Consider the following 22,565-nt stretch of genomic DNA (forward strand, 5'->3'; position numbering starts at 1 on the left):
TGTGCAGTGCAATGATGACTGCACGTGTTTCTTTAGAGATAACCATGGTTAACAGAAGAGAAACAATGATGCCAAGCACCAGCCTCCTTTTAAAAGTGTCCAGTGGTGTCACTCTTACTTAATCATGACAGATTGATCTCCAGCCCTGTCCTCATCAACACCCACACCTGTGTTAATGGAGCAATCACTGAAACAATGTTAGCTGGTCCTTTTAAGGCAGGGCTGCAATGATGTTGAAATGTGTTTTGGGGGATAAAGTTCATTTTCTAGGCAAATATTGACTTTGCAAGTAATTGCTGTGAAGCTGATCACTCTTTATAACATTCTGGAGTATATGCAAATTGCCATTAGAAAAACTGAAGCAGAGTAGACTTTGTAAAAATTAGTATTTGTATCATTCTCAAAACTTTTGGCCATGACTGTATATACTTATCTGTGCAGCTAAGAATCCAGCAAAAAACAGATCAGAGACTGAGGCACTCACGCACATGAGAAGAGGCTCTCCTATGGACCCCTGGCCTGACAGACAGGTAAGTATATTAGCATTTATTTTAAGCCTAGCAACATGGTAAAAATAAGTATTGTAATTTTCTGACACATTCCCTTTAAGCAGTTTCTGTAACTGAAAACTGTCTTTTTATTTATAGTCAAGACCATTAATTTATTAAAAACAAGTTTATTTCTAAAGAAATTAAAGTCATTTTAAATTTTACACCAATTTTAGCTGTAGCAACACAGCGCTAAGAACATTGTCAAGGCTATTTGATATGTTTTCTTAAAGATGGGAATTCTTAAAATGACAGATCCCCACATTAGAGATACTGGGGAGAACAAAAGCAAACAAAACTATATAAACAAGACTGCAAGGCAATGTAAAAACAATACATTTTTATTCTAGAAGTCGCAAATAGGTATCAAAATGAAATGGAGGCAGAGGAAATGCAGGGTGCATAATAAACAGGCTTGAAGAGCTGGTGGTGCAAATGATGTATGGGGATGGTGCTATGAACCAACTATACACAATAGGCTGTAAGGGAGAGATCATCAAGGACTGTCCTTATTTTAAGAATCTTCTTCATTTGCACTGTCTCCTTCATCTTCTCCTTCTTCTGTTTCTTTGTCACCATCTTTAATTTCTTCAAGCTAAATTGATAAATACAGCAATGATTTAGTTCTCCATTTGATACAGTTGGCTCACCCCTCTAGTATAGTACATGCTTGTAAAGGACAAGCAGCAGTCAGAACACTTGAACACAACTTTTTGGTATTTGATTAAAATCTTTCTTTAATGAACTTCTGGCTGCCCAAGCAACTGAATAGCTCCCATAATCTCATCTCCTTGGGGGCAGTTTAGTTTCCTGAGGGGAACCGCCAGTCTTCAAATGACCTCTCAGATGACCCCAGCATCTGAGAGGCTATGTAACCATGATTGGAGTTCTCCCCAAACAAACACTACTGCTCCTGAGTAGATGCTATGTTTCACTCTTTCCCAGCAACCACTGTACTATTACAGCAGATTTAGCAGTCAACATGGTGGTCAGGTCTTTGCTGTATTATAGAGCAGAGGCCCGGTGAACAACACACGCCAAAGCCTTAAGATGACCAAGGTACCATCTTCCCAGGGATGCATGGGCACCGTCATTTTGGGACGCTTCGCGACCTAGGAGTGAGCTCCACAATTGGCTTTCCTATATCAGGCTTGTTGTTAGCAGACTTCTGTTTCAGAATTTGCTAGTGATCATAGAAGTATAGAGAATTTACAATGCATTGCATTAAAAATTCAAGTCCCCTCGAGATCACTGGGATAGGAATGGGTTAAATGAATGTCATCTATAGTAAATGTAGAACAGATTTTGGAAAGGGGTTAACTACATAAGGGACTTTATGCGCTGCATTTATAACAAACAGAAGAGTAGGAAACTGGCAAGTCCCCTTTACTATTCATAACATGGGTTGCTCACATTGTACTACACAAAGCTGGCAATTAAACCACCAATTAAAATGCAACATGCTTACCGTGTCTTCTCCCTGATCATCATCATCAAGCAGGTCTCCCTCTTCTCCTGAATCTCCTGCTTCCTCTGCCACCATTTTCACACTTGTATCCTCTTTCTTCACAGAGCTGCTGCTCTGATCATCATCCAGTTTGGTCTCTAAAGGAGAAATTTCATTTTCATCACTAAGCTGCCCAGTAGCTAAAATACTGCTTAAAATAATTAAAAGTGAGGTTTCAGTTATCCATGCAACATATATACAATTTTTACCTTGTTTTGACTGCTCACGCTCAATACGTTCCAAGCTTTCCAGAAGAGAATCTACTCTCTGCTTTATCTGACTAAGTTCTTTTTTAATGGTCTGTAGGTCATCTCCCTTCACTGTAAAAAGCAAGGTCATTGGTTACAAACATGGGAAAGTCGAAGAGTCAGTATATAGTAGTGCATAGAGCATATTTAATAAAAGGATGGCAGTAATAAACTTAAGTCTCTACACACACAATGATCTGCTTTGTTAGTGGGCTAACCAAGTTGGCATTTTGGCTAGCCCTTGATCCTTCCACCTATATGCAGCATAGGCCTGTAGATGTCATCCATGTGCCATTTTACCACAGGATATTGAACATGCACACATTCTTGAATTAAAAAAAACAAAACAAACAAAAAAAACAACAACCGTTGCAAGTTAAAAAAAAAACAATACATATTCCTTATTAACCCCTTCTAGGGGGGCATTGACCACTCATACTGCAGAACAGAAGCAGTTTCAAATAGCACGCTTCCATAGAAATGAATGGACGTAACCAGCACGCGGGGCGTTAAGCGACCGGCTGCCGGCAAAGTGTGCGTGCCGGCCACTTCCATTCATTTCTATGGGAGCGTGCTATTCGGAACGGCTGTTCCGAATAGTGTAGCTCATCTCTAATTGCAGTATATTGTATAACTATACCGCAATAAAGAAAAACAAAAAAAAACAACTTTTTGATAGCCTCTTAACTGTCATGGCAGCCAGTCGAAGTCCCAGTGATGTTATGGGAGGCTGCTATATGATCCAAGATGATGGTACTCCCTGCAACAGCTAATTACTACTGCAGTATCTAAGGGTTTACTGGCAATCATCCCAGCATGTGTGTTAGCCTTAAAACAAAAAAAAAACCCCAAGATTGGAATCTTTTATGACACTAAGCTTTCCCTTTATCTGTATTATTTCCAGAGATGCTATCAGTTGAAGTTGGTGTAGCTAGCTAAGTGGGTAGTAACACTGCATAACTTACAGCCACAGACAAGGCCCGCAGAGAAACCAATGTTACTTGGCTAGTATACCCTAACTTACATCAATAATGTAACAACTAATATCTTTGGAACAGCTGAATGAATTAAAATGAATAAAAAAACAAACACAAAATGCTCAGTGTGAAAGCACTGACTGGTCAATTGATATGTCACTGGGTTTTCAGACCTGGTGACAGGGCCTCTTTAGGGTAGTAAGAAGACGGTACCTTTCACAAAGTGAGCAAGAGTCACTGCACTTTACACAAGTGGGTGCATGCTCAAACTAGAATTGTTACAGACATAGATGCTCAACGTACATCTGCTAGACTTTGAAGACCCACCACGCTGACCACTCTTTGAGTTGAAACCACTCTTTCCACGACGAGATGTATTTCCAGAAACTCTCTGACGTTTTGAAGGTACAACAGCTCGAGCTATTGGTGGTGGAGGTGGCGGCACACGGGCTGCAGTATAGCTAAAAGAATAACATGCAGAGGTCAATACTTATGACTTCAAACAACATGTATAAAATAAAGGTTGCAAAACTTTTCTTTTAGTTCAGTCATACACATACCTGTCATAATAGTCCCGCTGAAAATCATAGTCCAAGTCAAAGGATGACCTAAAAAAAAACCAAAAAACAAAAAACCATTTAGCTTTAATGTATGCAGTAAAATTAAGAGAATTAAGGGATAGGTCGCTTTAATCATCTAATTTTAGCACAAGTGAAGGCTAAGTAACTTATGAAGGTAATGTTATTTGAACTTGTGTGATAGGGTCTTATATTCCAAAGAACTGTCACCTTTTCAGATCGCACAGAGAACAGCAGCTTATGAAGCACAAGCAGCACTTTTCTCTCCTCATTTTTCGCTTTTTTCAGGCGGAAACCACACGGACCCCATTATAGTCTATGGGGTCAGCGGATAACCGCTTTTTTAAGCAGATTAGGTTTTCATTCGGTGGTCCACAGCACCTTCTCCCAATCACTCTCAGAATCATCCAGATTGGTCAGAGGAGTCAAAAATTGAGCTCTTCTGCATTAACTCAACTCGTCATGTTTGGAGGAAGAGAAATGCTGCCTATGACCCAAAGAACACCATCCCCACTACCAAGCATGGAGGTGGAAACATTGTTTTTTTTTTTTTGTTTATTTTGGGGTGGGGTATTTCTCTGCTAAAGGCACAGGACTACTTCACCGCATCAATGGGAGAATGAATGGAGCCATATACCATACAATCCTGAGTGACAACCTCCTTCCCTCCACCAGGACATTAAAATTGTGTCATGACTGGGTCTCCCAGTAGGACAAGGATCCAAGACATACAGTCAAGGCAACAAAGGAGTGGCTCAACTAGAAGCACATTAAGGTCCTGGAGTGGCCTAGCCAGTCTCCAGACCTCAATCCCATAGAAAACCTATGAAGGGAGATGAAGCTCCGAGTAGCCAAGTGACAGCCTCAAAATCTTAATGATTTAGAGATGATCTGCAAAGAGGAGTGGACCAAAATTCCTCCTAATAGATGCGCAAATGTCATCATCAACTACAAAACCGTCTGACTGCTGTGCGCGCCAACAAGGGTTTGCCACCAAGTATTAAGTCTTGTCTGCCAGAGGGATCAAATACTTATTTCTCTATGCCAAATGCAAATAAATTTATACAATGTGAAATTCCGGATTTTATTTTTGTTATTTTCTCAGTGTTAAAATTAACCTATCCTTAAAATTATAGACTGTTCATGTCTTTGTTAGTGGGCAAACCTATAAAATCAGGAAGGCATCAAATACCGTATTTTTCGGACTATAAGACGCACCTAGGTTTTAGAGGAGGAAAATAGGGAAAAAAAATTTGGAAGCAAAAACTGGTAAAATATTTAATATATGGGAGTTGTAGTTTTGCAACAGCTGCAAGGCCACATTGACAGGTGACCCTGCAGCTGTACGGGGATGCATAGAGTGTTTTTTTTTGCGGGGCCAGAAGTACTTTTTAGTTATACCATTTTGGGGAATATCTATTGCTTAGATCACCTTTTATTGAAAAAAAAACCCGGTGGTTTATTATATATGATTTTCTACTTTTATATATATATTCTAGGGACAGGAGGTGATTTATAACTTTTATTTATTTCATATTTTTAAAGCTTTTTTTTTTTTTTTAAACTATTTTATTCCCCCCCCCCCCCCCGGGGCTTGAACCTGCGGTCACTTGATTGCAAGTCCCATAGACGGCAATACAACTGTATTGCCGTCTATGGGACATTCTGTGTATTAGTATTACGGCTGGTCATAGACCCAGCCGCAATACTAATATATAGCCGTGACAGGCCTGGGAGCCTCATTAGGCTCCCGGCTGTCACCCGAACAGGTCGGCTCCTGCGATACCGCCACGCAGGAGCCGGCCTGAAACTTTACAGGTACGGGGCCGGTGGGGACCGGCCCCGGGGGAGAAGAGGCCGCTGATACAGACTGCAGACCCGGCATCCGCTGTACTAGAGAGGCGGATGCCGGGGAGGGATAGACGCCGGGGCCTGAGACATCGCTGCCCTGCCCTGCATGAAGCCAGCGGCGGGGGGACGGAGGAGCTGCTGCTGGCTTCATGCAGGGCAGAGGAGCGCAGCGATGTCGCAGGCCCCGGCACCTGTAATGGCGTCTATCACTTTCCGGCTTCCGCCTCTCTAGTACAGCGGGTGCCAGGCGCCACATTCGGCCTATAAGTCGCACCCTTCTTTTCCCCCCAAATTTGGGGGAAAAAAAAGTGCGTCTTATAGTCCGAAAAATACGGTACTTATTTCCTTCACTTTAAGGTTATTGGGGCTGCCATTTCGACTGAGATTCTACTCTGCTCTGTTAACAACATTTAGCGATATGCATTGTAGTACAGTCATGGACACAGCACTGGGGCCTCTTTTTATTAGGGTAAGTTCACACGGGGTCAGTTCTTTTTTCCGGGAGCAGTTTGTTCCAGCTCCTGGAAAAAGAAGCGACATGTTCATTCTCAGGCGGATTCGCCTCGTGGCATCCGCTTGAAAATACTCCCTCCTCCTAAATAGGCCCATCAATTTGGGCCTAATCTGGAGCGGAGTGCGCTGCTGGATGCCAATGCAATGCACCGGCATCCAGTCGTAGCTACTTGTATTTTGGTCCGGAACGTGAGGTGGCCTCCGCCTCAGGACCAGAAAACCCAGTGTGAACTTACCCTTAAGGTCTTTGGAAGAAGTTTCTAGATCTGCTCTGTCTGCTAATGAGAGCACTATGGCCCATATTTATAACCTATACTGCAGACACTGGTGCAAACATTCTGCAAATTTTACTAGTCAGGTGGGTGTGGGTTCTTGAAACTAAGGGGACACAGCTTAAACTCAGTAAAATGCAAGAAAATACAGAGTCTAAAGACTCAAAGTAAGCCAACCCACATTCACTGTGATAAATATGACGTATTTGTAGACTGCCTGTCTAAGCTTACATCTGGCCATATGAGTGTTATTGTTAAATATGATCTTCCACAGTGATCTTGTCTGTCTTCTTTAAGATGTAAAAGAGGAGACTGCTGCAATGAAAGTACCTTAAGAACTGGCAAGTGTCAGTCTATTAGTCTCAGCGGCAAAAATAGCAGGATATACCATTAGTATTTATTTTAACAAAAAACACAACAGATAGTGAGAAATTAAAAATAAAATCATAAAATTCTTATGGTATGCATCGGCATCCCGTCCCTGATTAGGCCCGAATGAATGGGCCTAAGCAGAAGGGTGTCTCGAGCCGCGGCTCACTCAGCCGCAGAATCCGCAGAAAGATAGGGCATGTCACTTCTTTTTCCAGCTAGCTGAAAAAAAAGCGAGCGACTCCCATTGAAATGAATATGAGACGTTTTTGCAGGCAGATTTTGAGGCAGATTCCACGTCAAAATCCACCTGCAAAAAACTCAGTGTGAACATACCCTTAGGGCTCGTTCACATCTGCGCCCCGACCTCCGTTATGCAGGTTTCCGTTTCCTGCCCGAGACTAAACAGCAGACGGAAACCTGCAGTCAGTTTTCAAACCTATTCATTTGAATGGGCTTGGAAACTGTCTGGCCGTTAGCGCCGGTGAGCGTTTTGTGCTCTCCGCGGCGAACCCGTTTTTTTTTTTTTTTTTTTTTAACCGGACACAAAGTTGGACATGCAGGACTTTGTGTCCAGTTTAAAAAAAAACAAAAAAAAAAAAACGGGTTCGCCGCGGAGAGCACAAAACACTCCCCGGTGCTCGCAGCCGGACACTGTCTGTCGGATTTCCGTCTTCTGTCTGCAGAAGACGGAAACCTGACAGACAGAGATCGGGTGCAGATGTGAACAAACCCTAAGAGATTATGTTTCACATAAAAGAAAGAAGATTAGTTTCGGTGACACATTCAATATAAAGAGGACCTTTCACCAAGTACAAAATGCTAAGTGTTTTTTTCAAATCCGTCCAAATGATATGGCCCCTGGGAAAAAAATAAATATTATCTATACACACACACACACACACACACACACACACTCTAGACATTCTCTGTGTGGAACTTTTTGTATTTCACTGAGAAACTAAACATGTTTCCATCCACATGGAGAATCAGAGCTAGTTTATATATAATAATGCGTGGATAGTTTTGAAAAACACAACTTAAACAGGGGCACAGTGAGAATGAAATGATGTATGGCATTTAGCAATTTGTACTTGGTGACAGGTCCTCTAATTATCGATACAACAGCTTCAATGTTCCTTTTTACTCACCCATACATATCCGCAGCTGATCGCTTAATTCCTCCTTTTCCTCGGTTTGCTTTGGGCTCAGCAGCCAAGTTGATATCTGATCAATATGAAAAAAAAAACAGAAAATCTTGTTTGCATTGTGTTAATTGTGTGCAATACATTTATCACAAGTTATTTAAGATGTAAATAAAGACATTTATGGCACATTCCCAGGACCCCCTTTCCTGGAGGCAGACACTGGTCTCAGCATGGGCCCTGCATGTATTAGAGCTTCAACATAAATAAAATCCCAGCTTCAGTATTACATGAAGGTTTCCAGGTGTAAAATCATAAGATATTCATAAAAATAGACAAACAAATGCTTTACAAGTGAAGAATATGATAAAAATGATGGATATGTCCAAAACGTAAAGAAAAGCCATGGGAAGTCCATATAAGCTATTAGAAGGCCTAAGTTTTTCAGTCACTCACCCAGGACCTGCCCAGCTATCATTCGTCCATCCTCCCCTGCCACAGCTGTGCGGGCAGTGCGTTCATTGTTGTATTGCACAAATGCAAAGCCCTTGTGTACGGAGCAGCCCACAATCTTGCCATATTTAGAAAAGATTGCTTCTACATCTGCTTTCTTCACCACTAATGTGTTTAGGTTCCCAATAAATACTCTGGAGTTCAAAGAGCGAGGGTCTGTTTTATTAGTGACATTGCTCGCCATTGCTCTACTATCTACAGTAGCTATTTGGAACCCTAGAAAAAAAAAAAAAAATAGAAACTATTAAAATTAGTCAACTGCTTCATGTTACGTCAAAATAAGCAACAAAATATGGAAATCATCCTGTGATTATACTGTAGACACCTAGCTTTACCCTCAGACCTTACCTACATACATATGGGCAGACTGATCAATAAAAACAGCCATACACAAGATATTCCTGTACTAAAAACAAAAGAGCTGTCAGGCCTCTGGGGATATTTTGGAATAGGTGATCTAAAACTCTTCATAAGAAGAAATACAATTACTCGGCCCAATTAATAGGCCAAATATTGGAAGCCACATTCCTAGGAGTGCACTTTCCTGGTAACTGGCCCATGTAAGGGTGCTGGTCAGTGTTGGCAGTGCTAACAAGCAGTGTTCCAAAAATGTAATTGGAAATGGCCACAAGGTTTTTGCAGGCAAACCCATGTGGCTGGTTAGAAGTTAATAAATGTAGTTCTGCGCACGGTGTATGGCAGGCTCCATATGGAGTGTTTGTGTCTCGTGTGTAAAGCCAAACAGGCTGACTGCATCTGCTATGCAGCATAAAAAAAGAGGAAAAAATTATTTATAGTGTATTGCTCAGCAGAAATAGGGAACTACTGCTAAACACAACCGTACTTCAGCTAGTGTAACCGATTAGCGCTGACTAACATGTTTATAATCAATTGGTGCTCATGTTGCTACATACAATAGGATCTTCAGGGCTTATACACACAGTGTGGTCAGGTTGCAGCTTAGTGCTGCAATATAAGGGCAAGTTTACATGGGGTTTTTTGGATTGGAACCTGAGGCGGAACCAAAAACTGGGTAGCCGCGACTAAAAGCTGTTGCACTGCACTGGCATCCAGACGCCCACTCTGCTCCAGATTAGGCCCAATGAATGGGCCTAGTTCGGAGGAGGGAGTGTCTTCAGGCCAAATCGCAAGGCGACTTGGCCTGAAGAATGACCATCTAGCTTTCAATTGGAGCCGTCTTTTTGGTCAGGGTTTTGAGGCAGATACGGCCTCAAAACTCTGACCAAAAAAACTCTGTGTGAACTTACCCTAAAGTGTGAAAGTCCAAACAAGAAATAAAACTGGCACTGGATTCACATGGACCTGATAAAAGCAAGGGCCTGGCAGGAATACAAAAATAACTACTCTAGCTTTCTGAACCAAATTACAGGTTTAGAAAACAACACAAAAGATAGACACCCTTGCATAAAAATGCAAGTATAAACAGTTCAACAGAAGCAGCTCTGACAAATTTTTTTTGAAATCCATAAAAAAAACTTCGCTATCTAAGAAGCTATAACATTTTCTCTCTGTGGTTTTATGGGTTTGGGCACAAATTCTCAGCTTAAAGGGGTTGTCAAGGAAAATATGGACAACCCCTTAAACTTTTAAATCACATTCCTGTCCCCAACGCTCTGGTGTTCTCCCGGCACAGTCCAGTCCTTCAGCTGAACGGGTCTCTTCCGGAGTTCCGCTGAGGCCAATTAGCAAATGACAAGCAACATCACTACCTGGGACATGCAGCTGATTGGCCTCAGCAGTCATGTGATCGCTGAGGTCAATCAGCGACATCAGCAGAACTCCAGAGGAGACCCAGGACTCACTGAGAGGACACCAGAGCATCGGGGACAGGCTAGAATGCTTTTTTTCTTTTTTATGCCCCAACTAATTTAAAAGTTAAAAGGGGTTGTCCAATTTTGCCTGAATCCCTTTGAAGAAAATGCCAACACTAGAATTATATTTTAGGGCAGTTATGAAGCATAAAGAGATGTGGGAGCACCTACAACCAGCTCGCTCAGTAGAGACCTAAAATGGATAATTTATACTGGCTTATCAGCCTCATGTGATAGATTTCTCTTAGCTGATGAATAGGCAATTGCAGAAAGAGCCTGTGTGCCTATGGCTCAGGGAATAATTCCCCCCCCCCTTTCACTACTGACTAGAAGAACAGTGGGTGCAGCAACATTATGATTTTATGCTGGCCATTCACAACAGTTTTCTCAGAAAGATCAACCCTACTTAGCCAGTAATCATTTCCATGGGACTAAAAGAGCACTGTGCTCCCTCTCCATGATACTCCAACAAGAGTGGTCATACCAGTCCTTTCACAAAGTAGACTTTGGGAGACCCTTGATCTTGTGATCAGTGGCAATCAGGAGTGGACAGGGAGTAAGGTGAGCAACACACGACTGTGAATCACCCATGAAACATGGTGCGAGTGTCAGACAGATGTACTGGCTTGAACTTCGTACTGGGACGTGGACTCCTAGCAGTATAGTTACCTATGATGCTAGGAGTGCCTGCCTCCCAGCGAGTACAGGACTTTATTGGGGAAAGGGACTCCTAGTATCATAGATAACTATACAGCTAGGAGTCCTCGTCCCAGCACAAAGTTCAAGCCGGTAAATCTGGCTGACACACGGACTGTGTTTCGTTCATGTACTCCTCCCCTAAGCATATAGGAAAGTCTATTTAGATGTCACACATGCTATTTTTGGAACCTAGGTCAAGAGTGGATTTAAAAGGCATGGGAACCACTTAAGACTTCTTCCCTTCTTTTAGCTTTGGCTGAAAATACCAGCATATTCTATTTTGCATGTGTGCTTTTATAGCATCATGTTCACATGCCCTACTTGTGCTGAAATACCTACTATTACTATGTAAGCTAAATTAAGTCTGTAGTAAAGACAGTGAGGGGCTCAGTTAACAACAACAAGTTATCAATGTACTTTTACCTTGTTTATCAACCAGTCTTACCAGGCATCAGAAGATTAACTTGCCAGTGGTCTTTCTCCGTTCTCTGCTGCAGATTGTCAACGGTGGGGCAAAAAGGTATGGGAGGTGGAAGGGGTTGGGGCAGGGAAAGGGCCTAAATGAAGGGACATTAACTGGAACTGTCAAAAATGCCACTGCCCACAATGGTAATGCACAGTAGGAAAACATTACAAGTGTTCCAACAGCATTACTAAAAACTATACCAAAGCTTGAAAATATTTCATAAGTTTAGCTAGCTGCATAAAGGTAAAGCTTACAACAAAGCAAGAAAAATGTTTAACATCTACACATCGCAACTGGGAGAAATTTTTCTAGTATAGCACAAAAATGATAGATTATGCATAATTAAAAATTATAGAAATACTCTCCTTCCCATTCCAACCCCCACCATGAAAAATTAAAAAAAAAAAAAAGAAAAAAAAATTAAAACAGTGAGAAAAATTTAGCATCAGTACCAATATTCATACATACAGATTATATAAAAACTATAAAAAAAAAAAATAAAAAATAGAAATACAGCAATGTTAAAAAGGAGACCAGTAAGGTAGGAAAAATCTTTAAAAAAAAAAAAAAAAAAAAAGAAAAAACAATTTAAAAACACAGGAAATGCGAGACTTACTGTAGTTGGTGTTTCAAAAAAAATTCTTCGCTGTGAAAAAAAAGGGGAAAAAAAATTATGAAAATAATCCAAATCAGGGGAAAAAAATGTAGAGAATTTCAGTAAAAAGTCCACTTAAAAATACTAGCAATTCTTAAAAATGATTTTCTTGCAAAGCGTCAGTTGTCATCATGATCAGGTAATACACCCCAAAAAATTTGCATTGAAGGGATGGGAAAGGGAGGGTGGGGGGTAGGGAGGAGGTGTAAGGTTGTTCTGAGCACGTAAGTGCAGCATTCTGTTCTTTTTCACATCAAAAATAAGATGTATGATAGAAAATATTGGAGAGGTGGTTAGGTTCATTTCCCAACAACCTCCTATTAAATAAGGGAATGATCTTTGAGCACTTGAGGCTATTGGAAGCTCCTGGACTGCTACATGTGCACTCGGACTACTCTATGGGGAGGAATGAAAGGCAAGGAGGTGGGAATGCACTTAAAATCTTTCAGAACAGGTCAGGGAAGGTTGAGGGATAATTTGGAGAACTGCTCAGACCTCTGTCCTGTGGAAAGGAGAAGGGGAGAATAGTTTAGATTAAAGGGGAATTGGAATAGGGGACAGTTGAGGTAGGAGGGGGGAGGGGGAAAAAAACCAAAACCAAAAAAACTACTAATGAACATGTAGCACCTCCTCCGTCCAAACAGAGACAAAGAACAAATGAACTAAATACTGCACATACCCAGTTGTGAATAGACAGAGAGAAATACACCCTGGCGCAGTTCTGAGATGCAATAATGAAATAACAGACGTCTCATCCTCTAGGTCACTTGTGTTTGACTAAGTCTACAGGCCGAAACAGCAGCAAGCAAGCCCATGTAACATAAGACGGCCATTAGCTGAACAGTTTTGCTACAGTGCTCCAAACCTGGCTCCAGTCAGTCATTGTGCAATATAAGGGTTCATACCATTTTAGGGGACAATCACATCAAGTTTATCATATCTGTCACTGGTGCATTGTATTTCATTTTTTGGAAGGGGAGTGACAAAAGATGTCTGTGGATAACATTATAGAACAGCTTTAGAGTTGGTTCAGGCAATATGCTTGGTTTCCCCCCAGCAAAATAGGGCAAAACATAAGTGTTGAAAAATCACATTCTCTGTAGAAAAGATTTGTTCACATTCAAAACGTTGTTAAAAAGCCAACTTAAGGCTAAGGCTCCATGTTGCAGAAATGCAGTTTTTTTGTTGTTGTTGTTGTAGATTTTGCAGCATTTTTCTTTTTAAAGGGATTCTGTCATTAGAATCCCTTTTTCTACAAAGACCATGTCGGAATAGCCATTTTCCATTATAAAGGCTATTCTTCTTCTACTTTTATTATTCTGATCTGTGCGGCCGTTTCTGTGAACTTTCTTTTTTCTTCCAAATGCAAACGAGACTTCAGAAAGCACAGAGGACATTCCCTGTGCTCTCTGAAGACTCTCCAGCGACACCTCTTCGCTGCATCACCAGCCAGCAGACTCAACTGCGCATGTCAGTTCGGCCATTTTCCTGTGGCCGAATGGATGCACATGTAAGAGGTCACAGGAAGATGGCCAAAAGGACATTGCAGCAAATAGGCGGTCGAGAGAAGAAGATGGATGTCGCTGCAGAGTCTTCGGAGAGCACAGGGGACGCCCCCTGTGTTTTCTGAAGACTCATTTGCATATGAAAGTAGAAAAAAAAAATAAAAAAAAAATCACAGAAACAGTGGCGCAGATCAGAAAAATAAAGGTAGAAGAATTGCTTTTCTAAGTTGTATTCAGTACCATCCAGGAAACCTGCGACCACCTTTCCCAGGCTGAACTTTGTCGTGTGAATGGAACGCACCAAGTTACAATGCAGTGAGCTCCTGAAATTCCAGAGCTCTAAAGTACTGAACGTACAAGCTGAGAGTTCTGTACAGTAGTGATCCAAAAACGGCAAATGTCCTGGCCACCCCCTCACTGTATAGCTCTGAGAAATAGCTCTAGTGGTCTCCTGACTCAACATTAAACTGGTCACTCAAGAGCAGGGGGGGAAAGAAATCACAATTTTGAAAAACAAAAAAACATGAGGAAAAAAAACCAAAAAACACATTGTGTCTTAATGTGCACATTCACTGGAGTCATTCTTGCTCTTGAAGTATACCTTTAGTTATAAACACTCTTCAAGTATAATAGTGCAAGTGAATATAAGAAGCATTGATTTATATTATTCTAAGGAAACACGCTTTGTTCTCCATTTGTCAAGTGACGTTATGACTAGCATAGAAGTCTATAAAGATGGTAAGGGGATGAGATACATACAGCAGCTTGACTCATACTCTACCACTGTACAGAATGAGGTTATATATCAATTACTTAGCTGCCCCCCATCCACAGACTTCTGTGTGAAAATTTGTAATATCTGTATCCAAACAGGGGGGTATGCTTCATAAAATATTATAGATATTCATCCTACAGGCAATACTAATTTTTTTTGTTCTACTGCCCACTGCACAGTCTCCTACATGTGACTCAGCAATGTGCACAAGGCCTTGAGAGGTTGTCCAGCCATAGCAAGTCACCCACCAGAGTAGGGGGTAACTAGCTGATTTGTTGGTGTCCCACTGCTAGGACCACCACAAATTTCAGGAATAGGGACCGCCAAAGATAGCCAAGTGCTTGCCATGACTGGACAGCAAACAAAGGACTGGAACACTACAGAAAACATGCAGCATTTTTGCAGTAGATTTTTCCTGCAATGTGCAGGTGAGATTTGGAAATATCTCATTCATATTGCAGGAACTGTTAAATGCTGTATTTTTGTTGAAAGTGTTTCCGCAGCAGCAAAAACGCAGCATTCCTGCTGTGTGTGTCCCCAGCCTAAACTTCCATGACAGCTGGGGGGTCTCTACCACAGTCATGTGCCTCCAGCCTTCTATATGCACTCTGAGAAGCATCACGGACTTCTTTTCACTGAAGCATTTTTAGAAAAAGTCCTAATACTACCAAGATTGGAAACATATGGCAGCACCACAACATGAAAAATACAAATGGAGTTCTTACGTACCTTGCATAGATTTTCCTTACTGAAGTCAATGTGAAAAGCCACAATATTTTATACTAGTAATGTTTGACAATGAACAAATAGACACAAGGTCTTACACACTTATGTACACTCGTGTGAATTTTGGGCTAAAAACTATTTTCCAATCGGATTTACAATGTGCGTCGCTTAGCTTCTATATACATGACAATGCAACCTGTAGAATGACATTTTATAAGCCAATCTTTCAGACTGACTGCCTGATGGCTCCTCTCTAACCTCTCCTGATTAAACTTTTAAAGGGAGTCTATTAAGACTAAAAAGTCTTCAAAACCAATAAAAGCACTGTGTAGGGACCTCTGATAGACTCAGAAACAAACCCTTCTGGCCAGAAGCCAAGTACATGCAGACAACCATCTTATCATTCATATGCAAAACAGTCTGCAAGTGGACTAGGAATGGGCCTGGTTTGGTCTGCAAGCACTCCAGTCCACCTGAAATTGCCATCTCTGGTGTTCGACCACCACTGATCATAGATTGATGACCAAACCTTGAAAGTCATCAAAATGTAATTCTCCAGTACAGAGCTGAAGAACAAGACAGGAGAGAGACAGTTCAACAGACTAGATCATGAACTGGCCTTCAAAAGGTGTGGAAGGGGGTAAGAAGGTGTATGGGTGGATTCAACCCAAAATATATACACATCAATAAAATTTATTTTGATGCAAAGGGCAATAAAGCCTTTACAAGGGGCCTCAGGCCCCTGCAGTTGTTCTGGACACCTGGGTGACTCTTTACTCGGCTGAAACAATGATGTCTTCGTATACACCATGCCAACACCGCGAACAAGTAAACTAATGGCGGATCGGAATTACAGCAGTGAATTACACAACTCTTTATTTTAGCCGTTGTGTCTGAGGTTGCTTAGAAGACATTTTTGTAATATAATTAATTAACTAACCCAAAGTCACTTTAATAGAGAACAAGCTGTAAAATTCTCCCTAGCAACCCTCTGAGCGGATACTAGGGTGCAACTCATACACATTTGTATTGTGAAAATTTAGAGCTGCAGCACTTGCAAAAGGAGGGAGCGTAACTTGAAATAGCTATATCTCTGGCATTATATAAGCTAGAAAAATGATTCTTAGCTTTCATGTGTTAAAAAACACCCTGACATAACACTAGTTAAAAACAGAGTTGCAGCAGTTCATATCTCAGCTTTCCTATGATGCCAGAATCCTTCTTATAGGGTGTACAAAGTGATAACCCCCTTTGGCAAACGATACATCTCCACATACTGCATGGAGTACAGGTGCATGGGGCAGACTCTGCCTGGCTTGTTTTCGATTGAAATAAAAGCTAAGTATATTACAAAAATATATACCAAGCAGGTATAATTGTGACAAAGTCAGCGGAGGAAAACTCTGCAAATTTTCTGTTTACAGCGTTGCGCGAAGAACCGTAATGCGTTGCTGCCGTGGTTTTTCCTGCAGCGCTTTATTGCTGTCGGACGTAACGTGGGGCCTTAGCCTGAATCTTTTTAACAACTTACTGCACCATGGCATACTACTGTGTCAAAGGCGGTTTGTGGTTAAAGAAGTTGTCCTGGCTAGAATATTTATTTATTTTTATAAATAAGAATGGGGAAAAAAAAAAAAAAATTATGCTGGTCAAACCCTTTAAAGGAGTTGTCCAAGTCTAATACCCGACAATGATGGTATGTCTTTAGGATAGTGACCATGCCACTGACTCAACTCAGTTCAAATGAATGGGAACTAAACTACAATAGTACAGGACAGCAACTACACAACGTAGAAAGCAGTTTGCTTCCCATTCTGTAGATATGGCAGATGCCTCAGTTGATTAGGGGGTCTCAAAACCCAAAGATATGACACTGATGGCCTATTTTTTTGGACAAGTCCTCATTATCAAATCTAATGCAAAAACCAAACTATTGCAGTAGGATGAGGCTAAAGTTTATTCCCATCTTAGCACAGATTTGCTAATAACTACTCCTAAATCCTGACTGCCAGGGCGGGGTCTTTCAGAAACAGCCAGGCAGTGCTGAGCTACACAATGTAACCTCCCATAGTGGTGGACAGCAGCTACATAAAATGTAACACATTTAGCTACTACATTTTCCAGAAACATGGAAGTATTGAAACAGTGGAGCTCAGATATGCTATGGGGTGTTCTTGGCTCCATCCATCTCTATGGAAGTCACAAAAAGCGTGTAGCAGCAGTGCTTGGCTATTCCTATACATCACACTCAGGACCACTTATTCCCATCTCAGCAGCAGATTCGTAGAGATGGGAATAACCCTTTAACTCCTATGATCTCACAGTGAGGGCAACATCTATTAGCAACCCACAATATAGTTCTGTCATGGTGACTGAAGGGTCAACTAAAGGCTCCTACTTCAGCCACCAGTGTTAAAGGGGTGTCCCAGGCTTAACATATTTATGACCTCTCCTAAAAGTAGTTGTCTAGAAGGCCAGGGGAGAAGAAACCTAAAAAAACCTTTGCCTCCTGTATCCATCGCTGGGGCTGGTGTCTCTTCCTGTGACTGCTGAGGCCACTGGTAATGCCAGTCACATTCGACAAGGACTTCTGCTGGAACAAACTCCATCACTTCTGGGCGGGACAGTGGCAGGGGACAGGTCAGCATGTTTTTGTTTTGTTTTTAAATATATATTTCATCTTCCACATCCTCCTGGCTTGTAACTGTAATCCCTGAGCAACCCCTTTAAAGATGAATCTCTAATATGAGATTAGTTGTGCTTAGCAAGTGATGGGCAGAGAATAAAGCAGGAGGCAGAAAGCTCTGCCCTGTGTCTAGTGGTGGAACCGAGTCACTGCAGCCTAGGTCCCCATTCAAGTGACCTGCATAGCCGCTACAGAAACCTAGCTTATTCCTGCTCTATTCTCTGTGTATCAGCAGCAAAGAGCAGAATAATAGCGATTACCTATCCTTAACATAGGCCATCAATACATTTATCCTGGGGTTAAGATTGTGCCAGTTTCCATGGAATGAATGGTATATAATTCACTGCAATACAGTAGTACTGAAGTGTACAATACTATCAATTGAGCCCCCTAGTGGTCAAGTTCTAACAGTGTAATATAAAGTATATAGATTTGAAATAGCTCTATCACTAAATAGAATTGACTGACAAGTGGGATCCCTCACTGATCAGTGGTTTATGGGGGAACAGTGCTTTCATGAGTGTCATGACCTCTTGGGCATTGCACACTGTGTTTCATGGTGTACATTATATTTACAGCCTCATCCCACAGAAGCTATAGATACATAACACAGCCAGTACAAAACAAACGGAATACAATGTAAACTGTGAAGAATTCACAGTGCATGTACGAATGAAAGGGCTCCTTGAAACACCTGAGCAATGGGGACCTAGTTTGTCAGACTCCCCACTGATCTCTTACTTATGACCTAGCCTAAGGACAGGTAACCAACAGAACAGAGCTTGATAAGGCCTTTAAAGAGGACCTTTCATTTGCTGATTACCTTGTCCACTGCTTTACATCTGTCTGATTTTATCCCTTGTTTTTTTTGTGTGTTTGTAAAATTTTTTGAAACTGTTCAATAAAAATCTACAGAAAAAAGAAAAAGAAAAAAGAGGACATTTCATTTCCTCAGGCGCAGGTTGTTGTCAGCACACTGTTCGGTGAATTCTGCACACTGTTGGCTTCCCTGTTATGTACTTGTCCATTGCCCTATACCAGTGATGGCGAACCTTTTAGAGACCGAGTGCCCAAACTGCAACCCAAAACCCACAAAATTTTCGCGGAGTGCCAACATGACAATATAGACTTAATACTATGCGGATCCACAATTGCGGACAGTTACTGACCAAAAATTACAGTCATGTGGGGCTTTACAGAGCTTTCAATAATACAAACAACGTTGTACTGAAACGTAAAGGTCTCGGCATTTGGTACTTTGAACAATTAATTTTCACTATTTACATTGCACAGGATCTGTTTTATAGTTACCGTGTAATATTCTTACATCCTGTACTAATATCACGTCTGCTATAAAACAGATACTGTGTGATATAAATAGTGAGGGGACCCCAGACAGTATTATATGCTCTGCAGTGGGCCCACCACACAATATTATATTCTCCACAGTACCACAGTAGCCCCCCAGTGTTATATGCTCCGCAGTAGGTGTCCCCCCCCCACAGGATTATATGCTCCACAGTGGCATCCACACACAGTATTGTGTGCTTATAAATAGCCCCCCCCCAGTATTATATGCTCTTTAGTACACCCCCCAGTATTATAAGCCACCCCAGTATTATAAGCCCCCCCAGTATTATACACTCCCCCCAGTATTATACACCCCACCCAGTATTATAAGCCCCCCCAGTATTATACACTCCCCCAGTATTATAAGCCCCCTCAGTATTATACACTCCCCCCAGTATTATACACCCCACCCAGTATTATACACCCCACCCAGTATTATACACTCCCCCCCAGTATCATACACCCCACCAAGTATTATAAGCGCTCCCCCCAACATCATATACACAGTGAGCCACTCTCATACTCACCCCTGAAGAGCCGCCGGCATCCACCTTCTTGTCACTGGCGGCGCTGATGACGTCATCGCACCCGCGTCGGGGCAGCGGTCAAACTCTGCAGCCAGTGTAGGCCGCGGTCGCGCGATCCGCGCCCTACCCTGACAGCTTTCAGCTGTATGTGCATTTGCACATACAACTGAAGGCAGTGATCGCTCATCAACGGGGAATCCTGTACCGGATTCCCTGTTGGTGAGCGATCCGGGCGACCGCACGCGTGCCAGCATGGAGGGCTCTGCGTGCCCTCTCTGGCACGCGTGCCATAGGTTCGCCATCACTGCCCTATACTGTCAGAGGGGGCGTTCCTTACTACCAAGCCATGATGCTAAGCTGTGAGGAACACCCCCAAGTACTAGTCACGGAAAGTAACGCCCCTTACGACAATACAGGCCTATGGACAAGTATTGTCAGGAGCGGCATTCCTCACAGCCCAGCTATCCTGTCAGGAATGTCTTTCTGACAGTGGGCAAAGATTGGTGCTGTTATAATGGCACCAATATCTCCAGCCCCGGGGCACATAACAGGAAAGCTGACAGTGTGCTGAATTCAGGGCACTGTCAGCTTTCTAGCAGTATATAAAACCACATGTGCCCAAGGACAAGAAAGGTCTTCTTGAAGGCTATGGTTACATATGGCATTAGCTGTGGGATAACCCACTGATGACCCGCCATTGTCAGAAGTTTAACCACTAAGGCCAAAGTAGCTTGCAAAGGAAAGTATTTGATTTGCTGCAGGTATCAAACATTTTGTGCTACAGGATTTTTCTGCAGTGTATGGATGGGTTTTTGCACTGCATATGGTTACTGTCATTTACCAAAGGTTGGCAGCTGGCAATCCCACTAGTAGTGAGCCCTATGCAAAAGAGTGACCCTGGCCTAATGGGATTCCCATCTCAGTATTAATGGCTATAGCCACAGAATATATAAATACAGGACCAGAGCTAGCCATTTCCAGTGGAAGCATAGCCCTTCTCCATTACAATAAAAGGGGCTCCTTTCTCATGATAGTCTTACATATCTATGGCTAGGACCATGAGGATTGAGATGGGATAACCCTTTCAGGCCCAGAGCAGATCTGCCCTAATCAAACATTGCAGTTTTCTTTCAGGCAGTGTGTGGACAGGAGCCCTCCTACACTGGTACTTCATAGGTTAGAAACTAACCTGCTGTGCCTACACTATGGCCTTAGGACTGGCACCCATCAGTCACTTGTGCCCTATACGGAGTCATAATAGCTCTCCAAGTGGCAGCTGCTCCTTACTAACCTACTGGCTGTGCGACAGAAACCACAAAAGCAGCCATGTGGATTCTCACAGCGACAACCACAACCCAAGGCCAGATGTTGGCCAGCAAAGAGTTAGGTCTGTGGTAAAACAAACGGTACACTTATACAATGACATCGGTCACAAGGCGCAACACGTAGCAAGTGCGCCATTTTCTAGCACGACTACAAGCAGCGCCATGACGTACACGCGATGAACCCCCAACTATATAGTGTCAGTGGTCTACTCCTTGGCCACCAAGCACGCGCGCCTAAAGCTCCAGAAACCCACAGAGGTATCTAGCACGCGTCCCCTCAGATGTTGCGCAGCCGCTCAGGCTTCACTGCGGCCTTTGCACAGCAGCCATTTTCAGACACGTCTGGCGTCGATGACTCACCTCGTTCCGCCGCCTTTTCGGATAATACCGCTGAAGGTTCTAGATTCGGCGAGTCGAAGACAACACGTTGTAACACTACGAAAATAATTAAACCAGCTAAAGACTACCGATAAACGTCAATTGCTAGTTCTGCGTGTCCAGCACAAAATGGCGGTTGCTCAACTGCGCAGCTCGGTAAGAGAAGGACGTAATGGAAGACTAACGCGTATTCGAAAGCCGATTGGGCAAACTAATCGCCAATCATAACAAGAGGAAGGAAAGTCCACCAATGAAAGAGAATGGGCGGGGCTTATCGGTGTCACCGTCACCATAGCACTTTAAGCGGGCCAATTAGGCCCAGTTATAAGCCCTGCGTTCTTCCCTTCACATCTAGACGCCCAGGTGACGTCACGAGGGTGAACGTTGCCATAGCGAGGGCGGCAGGGGAGCACGCGTGGGTGAAAAGCAAGGCTGTGCGCACCAACGGATTTCTTATTGTGTGAATGGACGTCAAGGTTATAGCTTGGTTCTGCTGTGGTTCCGCTTTAGTGTGTTATGTTTTGCTTCATTTCAGAGCGGTCATAATACCTGTCGTCTGTAAGTGTACAGAAACCCTTAAACACTTCAGTACTGGGCCTGTTTCTGGTTCAGGACCTGACACAATTCTGGCGTTTTGTTTTTTTTTATGTGCAGTTTTGAGATGTATATCATTTTTCCTACTAATTTGTGTCTTTTTGGAGACGCATAGGGTTTTGTTTTTATTTTTGCGTATTTATTATCCAGGAAAATATAAACGAGTGAAAACATAGGTTTTTACTCTTAAATTTTATTACTATTATTTAAAGGGGTATTCCCACGTCGCATACTCGCCAGTCTTCGTTGCTGTAAATTCTTCTTTCTTCTGGCTTTGTTGCATCATTGATGGGCGGGGTTACATATGCAAAGCCAGCGGCGAGATGCTGCTGGCCCTGCGTGCACGCTCATAGACCAGTCTAGCCTTCACAATGCGAATACAGACCCGACATCCGCCTCTCTCTATTACAGTGGATGCCAGCTCTGTATTCACATTGTGAAGGCTAGACCGGTCTGAGTGTGCACGCAGGGCCAGCGGCATCTCGCCGCTTGGCTTTGCATATGTGAATACAAACCCGGCATCCGC

At 42.5% G+C, this 22,565-nt stretch overlaps 1 protein-coding gene across 4 annotated transcripts; it reads right to left on the minus strand.

The window, feature by feature from the left end:
* Window positions 1-656: 656 nt before the first annotated feature.
* On the minus strand, window positions 657-21,609 carry LOC142207243 (heterogeneous nuclear ribonucleoprotein C). Of its 4 annotated transcripts, none has more exons than XM_075276665.1 (10): window positions 21,428-21,609; window positions 12,135-12,164; window positions 11,498-11,609; window positions 8,465-8,737; window positions 8,015-8,090; window positions 3,841-3,888; window positions 3,608-3,741; window positions 2,265-2,375; window positions 2,017-2,153; window positions 657-1,143 (listed from the first exon to the last, which is right to left on the minus strand). In XM_075276665.1, the coding sequence occupies exons 3-10, from the start codon at window positions 11,502-11,504 to the stop codon at window positions 1,063-1,065; spliced, it is 867 nt and encodes a 288-aa protein (XP_075132766.1). In that variant the 5' UTR covers window positions 11,505-11,609; window positions 12,135-12,164; window positions 21,428-21,609; the 3' UTR covers window positions 657-1,062. The 4 variants fall into 4 exon arrangements, with proteins under 4 accessions (XP_075132766.1, XP_075132765.1, XP_075132767.1 ...); XM_075276664.1 differs by having other exon boundaries at window positions 3,584-3,741; window positions 21,428-21,608; XM_075276666.1 differs by lacking the exon at window positions 11,498-11,609 and having other exon boundaries at window positions 3,584-3,741; window positions 21,428-21,608.
* Window positions 21,610-22,565: the final 956 nt, after the last annotated feature.

The sequence above is a fragment of the Leptodactylus fuscus genome, chromosome 1 (genome assembly GCF_031893055.1).
Source record: "Leptodactylus fuscus isolate aLepFus1 chromosome 1, aLepFus1.hap2, whole genome shotgun sequence".
NCBI classification, from domain to species: domain Eukaryota; kingdom Metazoa; phylum Chordata; class Amphibia; order Anura; family Leptodactylidae; genus Leptodactylus; species Leptodactylus fuscus.

Coding starts and splice junctions, on each gene's coding strand:
- LOC142207243 (XM_075276664.1), bottom strand. Junction 2,376..3,583: donor GTCTTCAAAGTCTAGCAGAT/GTACGTTGAGCA, acceptor TGCTTTTTACAG/TGAAGGGAGATGACCTACAG. Junction 2,154..2,264: donor GCGTGAGCAGTCAAAACAAG/GTAAAAATTGTA, acceptor TTTCTCCTTTAG/AGACCAAACTGGATGATGAT.